This window comes from Crocuta crocuta, unplaced genomic scaffold (genome assembly GCF_008692635.1).
Source record: "Crocuta crocuta isolate KB4526 unplaced genomic scaffold, BGI_CrCroc_1.0 scaffold175, whole genome shotgun sequence".
In the NCBI taxonomy this organism is placed as follows: domain Eukaryota; kingdom Metazoa; phylum Chordata; class Mammalia; order Carnivora; family Hyaenidae; genus Crocuta; species Crocuta crocuta.
In genome coordinates this window covers 1,199,452-1,204,302 of record NW_027530988.1, presented here as the reverse complement: position 1 = coordinate 1,204,302, position 4,851 = coordinate 1,199,452, and the positions used below count along the sequence as shown (strand labels likewise).

Here is a 4,851-nt window from a genome sequence, read left to right as displayed (position 1 = left end):
GTCTGGGGGGAGGCACTCTTCAAGTGCCTAAAAATGGGGGTGCTAAGGGAAGACACTGTCCTCTGGGCACTCCTGAACACTGCCCTGCAGGGAGCCGGTGCGGGTGACTGCGTGAGTTGATCCCTGGAGACTCCACCGGGCTGCAGGAGCTTGCCAGAGGGAACACAGAGCCCAGGAGGCAAATCCCTTTCTTCCCTCTACTGAAAACATTTAACGTTGTGCCAACTGGCGAAGAAAATATTTGAAGGGCCCAAATCTATTTTTAAGAGCAAGCAAAAGATGAATTGGAGCTGAGAGTCGATAAATCGATCCCACCCCTTTGACTACTCGGCTTCATATGCAACCTTCTACACATATTTGAAACACCTGTAACAACTAAAGAACTCAATATTTTTACCTCCTTCAAGATACTGCTATCCTTCTTAGCAAGTGAAAAACTTCTCACCCTTCTCCCAAAATGAGGAGATGCCTGGATACGATTGTGCCATCACTGAGGTTATTAATAACTCCTCAGATTCAGAGCCTCTCTAAAAAATCCTGTTACTTATATGCTAAAATGTAAAGTTAATTTCCAATAACTTGTATATAAAATGAAAATGGGAAAGAGAGTAGAAGGAAAGATTTAGCACATACAAGTAAGCATGGATATATAACAAGCAAAAACAAAATATGCAAAATACTATGACTTTGGCTACACTTAACATGGTGAGCTTTTTTTTTTTTAATGTTTATTTACTTTTGAAAGAGAGAGACAGAGTGTGAGTGGAGGAGGGGCAGAGAGAGAGAGGGAGATGCAGAATCTGAGGCAGGCTCCAGGATCTGAGCTGTCAGCACAGAGCCGGACGCAGGGCTCAAACCCAGTCCATGAGATCATGACCTGAGCTGAAGTCGGATGCTTAACCGACTGAGCCACCCAGGTGCCCCAACATCGTGAGCTTTGAATGATCTATAGAATTGTCGAATCTGTATGTTGTACATATGAAATTAATATAACATTACATGTTCATTATACTTCAATTTTTAAATGTTCTACAACTTTGCTTCTGTAATTAATCACAAGGATATAATTGACATCTATTGCTTCCTTCATCAGTCTCTACTCTATATTTCCCCTGCCCTCAGCCAATTTGGTTTGGGTGGCTGTAGTTTTCCATTAAACTTCACCATTGAGCATGAAAGTACTAAGAGGCTCCAAACATTGTATTCTTGCTTTTATTGTGTAGAAGCAACACATTATCTTCTTATTAATCAGGATCAACCACTTCAACCAATAGATACTTTTCTTTATGTTGGTTCAGTGGTTGAAACCAAAATGTCCAGGAGTTACTTTTATCATCCATTGAGTAGAGTGATTTTTTTGTCTCCTGGCAGAAGAATTCTTCCCTTAAGACTAAGATCTCCAAATCTACACAGCATAAAGATGGGAATATTAAAGTCTGATACTGGGTTATTAGCTATAATAGTGAGAGGAGCCACTCCCACCTCTACCTTTTGATTCCAAGACCCATGGATTCTGGCTAAATGAAAGACAATAACACTTAGAGTATCACAAACTTCTCTGATTTGATGCACATGCTGAATTTTATTTAACAAAGACACACCCATCCATTCAGGTGTTTCTTCCAATTGGCATTGCAACTCAGTCTTTAGTCAGATAGTCTGTCTTTCAATTAGGCCAACCGCTTCCAAGTGGTGAGGTATGTGGTAAGACTGGTTAATTACATGAAAAGTCAGAATTATTAGTTTGATTGATAAAATAGCTCAATAACTTTATTCTTAATATAAATCTTTATTGTAGAAATTTCCTCATAAAAACATATACAATCATATAAATAAGTAACAAACTTCCTTATTAAGGAAGAAAGGGAAGGAGGGGGGAAGTCAGGCTACTTGGATTTCTCAGGCAAAGTGAAGGTTTGGGAGGTGGGGGTATGATCTCCCAACTGCTTGGGGTCCTTGGTGTAAAACCTATTTTTTCACACTCAGCTTGAGTTCAGAATCAAAGAAATTGGTAGTTCTCCTTCTCACACTAATGTGCATAAAGTGCCCACCATAGTCCCTTCAGGCAATGTGGTTGAGCAGACGACAGTGAGTCACCTGAAAATAGAGGTAGAAGAGATTACAGTCCAAAAATAAAAAGGGATGGAGGAAAAGAGAAAGACATTAAAGGAATATACATTTCTTATTCCAGAGTTTATGTCTCTAATACCTCCATTTACATTCCTTATGGCCTTCCAGCAATCACTCAAACACATTTTTTAAATATAACCATATCACCATGTCCTAAAAATTACTGTTGATCTCCAAATGTATCTTGGTGATGATCTACTTACTCTGTATATATTTTGAGAGCTCCTGGGCACTTACCTTTCTATACATGATAGAGTAAGCCAAGAAGCACCTAGAAACCTCCTTCTTTCTCCTTCTCCCCTTTCTTCAGTGTATTTGTTATCTCCAAGGTTTCAAGAACAAGGGCCATAAAAGCTTCTTACACAATTCTTTCCATTCCACTCAAAACGGGTTTATACTGGGTTATAGTTTATACTGGGTCAAGGAACCCCTAGTCTTTCTGCAATTCTTATCAATATTTCTAGCAGAGTTTGGCATTGCTAAACTTACTATATAATTAATTATAATGATGTTAACATATAAGAATCAATCTCTAGGGGAAGCTGGGTGGCTCCGTCAGTTAAGTGACTGACTTCAGTTCAGGCCATGATCTCACAGTTCATGAGTTTGAGCCCCACATTGGACTCTGTGCTGACAGCTCAGAGCCTGAAGCCTGCTGTGTCTCCCTCTCTCTCTGTCCCCTGCTCATGCTCTCTCTCTCAAAAATAAATAAATATTTTAAAAATCATTAAAAAGGAATTAATTAAAAGTTTTAAATAAAGAATCACTCTCTAATATTCCAACAGTGAAATCAAACAAGAAAAGGGTGAAAGAATCGAGAAAATAATGGTCCATTGCTGGAAGCAGCAAAAGAGATTATATCCACATCTTTCTGGTGTAGATTTGTAGAATTTAACTTACAAAAGTTGAGGTGTCTGGATGGCTTAGTCGGTAGAGTATCTAACTCTTGTTTTCCACTCAGGTCATGATCTCACAATTTGTGGGATCAAGCCTCATGTCTGGCTGTGCACTGACAGTGCAGAGTCTGCTTAAGATTCCTTCTCTCCCTCTCTCTCAGCCCCTTCCTTGCTTGTGCTCTCTCTCTCTTTCAAAAATAAAAAAATAAAATTATATTAAATAAATAAATAAATAAGCCAAAGGAATAGGGGGCTACTTTTACCAGTGAGACAAAATCTTTGGATAAACACTAATGGATTGATCCCTTCATCTTCCTGCATTATTTTTTAAATAGATCTCATAACTAACATGACCATGACAGGGTTTTAAGCCTTTCATGGTTCTAATCAATCTCCAACAGCTGAACAATAATTTTCCAGAATCCCTTTTAAATAAAGGAACTGACACTCAGAAAGTATTCTGACACATTCTGACCAGCATAGGGAGATGTAGGGGGTGGGGAGTTCCAAGAAAATGATCTGTGAATGACGAAAGAAACAAGGAGGCAAACTTTTAGGGAAAGAACATGAAGAGGTCTTGTTTTGTTTTCTGAATTGGTTGAGAGATAAAATGATAAATGAAGACTCATATAGTTAGCCCCTTAGGCAGTCAACCTCAAGGCCAGTCTTTGAGCATCTGATTATTACATGATCAGAACACTATCTTCTCCATCATTCTATAATAGTATTTATATTCATGTTGTTTCTATGAAGAGCAAAAGCCTGCTAAATTAAGTTTATCAGACATGAAGCTGTAGAATTATGTAGAAATATCTGGGTATGCTCAGCTCTATTTGCCTCATTTGTCATCATACAGCAAAAGATCTTCAATAATACCACAGGAAGAAGCTATCAGTCTCCAAAAACTCCCTTACCATGGGTAGTTTGTGCTCAGCTCCCCCTGCAGTCTCAGGCACTGTGTCACTCACAGCACAGAAGTACTTGGCTGCATCGTTCCATTGGACTGCTAGTTTCTTCAGGTGGAAGGACTTTTCATTCTTCCTAAATTCAGCCTTGAAATCTTTGATGCCTTGAACCAGGGTGTCTAATGACCCTGGAAAGTGCTTGAGGAGAAGCTGGAGTCCTTGGCTGGGGTGCTGCATGTACCAGAAGAGATAAGTATTTCCACTAGAGGAATAGTTGCACCTCAGCTCCAGACGGGCTCCTTCAGAGACAGTGACATGGACGTCAGGCTGGGTCACTGACTGAGCTCTGGTGTCTCCTGCAAAATCAGTGTTCTATCAGTGAAAACAGTGCACACTTCACAATGAAAAGTCAGTATTTCAGGTCAGAATCTGTAGAACTATAGACTAATACAAAATTTTACTCACGCAGGGCAAATATCCCCAGTGTTGAGATGAGCAACAGGAACATGGCTGACCAGTAGAAAGGCTGTGGGCTCTTTTCAGGAAAATCTCCCCTGAGCAGACAGGAAATTGGCTGAGGAAACCAAGCCCTCGGATATAAGAGGGATGGAGAAAGTAAAGTTGGACAGGCTCCTTGCTGAGATAAAAATGTAAAAGCTCCGGAGATGAGCCTGGAGCTTTCTGACAAATGATTCTTGTCGCTGTCTCTGCCTGCAAATAGCTGAGCCAGCTGCAAGGGGGAGGGGCTGAGCAGATGATGTTGAGCAACAAGATCTCTAGTTTGTGCAGCATCGTCCCCTGAAGGCCCCTCCAAGAACTAATTCATATGTTCCTTTTGTTTTCGGAGGTATGAAAACTTCCACACAATTTATTTCTTCCTTCCCAAACCTATGATGGTGTATTCTTCCTAGAGTCTCTTA

At 40.1% G+C, this 4,851-nt stretch overlaps 1 gene segment (V, D, J or C); it reads right to left on the bottom strand.

The window, feature by feature from the left end:
• Positions 1-1,852: 1,852 nt before the first annotated feature.
• Positions 1,853-4,633, bottom strand: LOC144236672 (T cell receptor alpha variable 8-3-like). The segment is given in 3 exon segments: positions 1,853-2,097; positions 3,941-4,287; positions 4,397-4,633. Coding segments are annotated over 3 exon segments (426 nt in total).
• Positions 4,634-4,851: the final 218 nt, after the last annotated feature.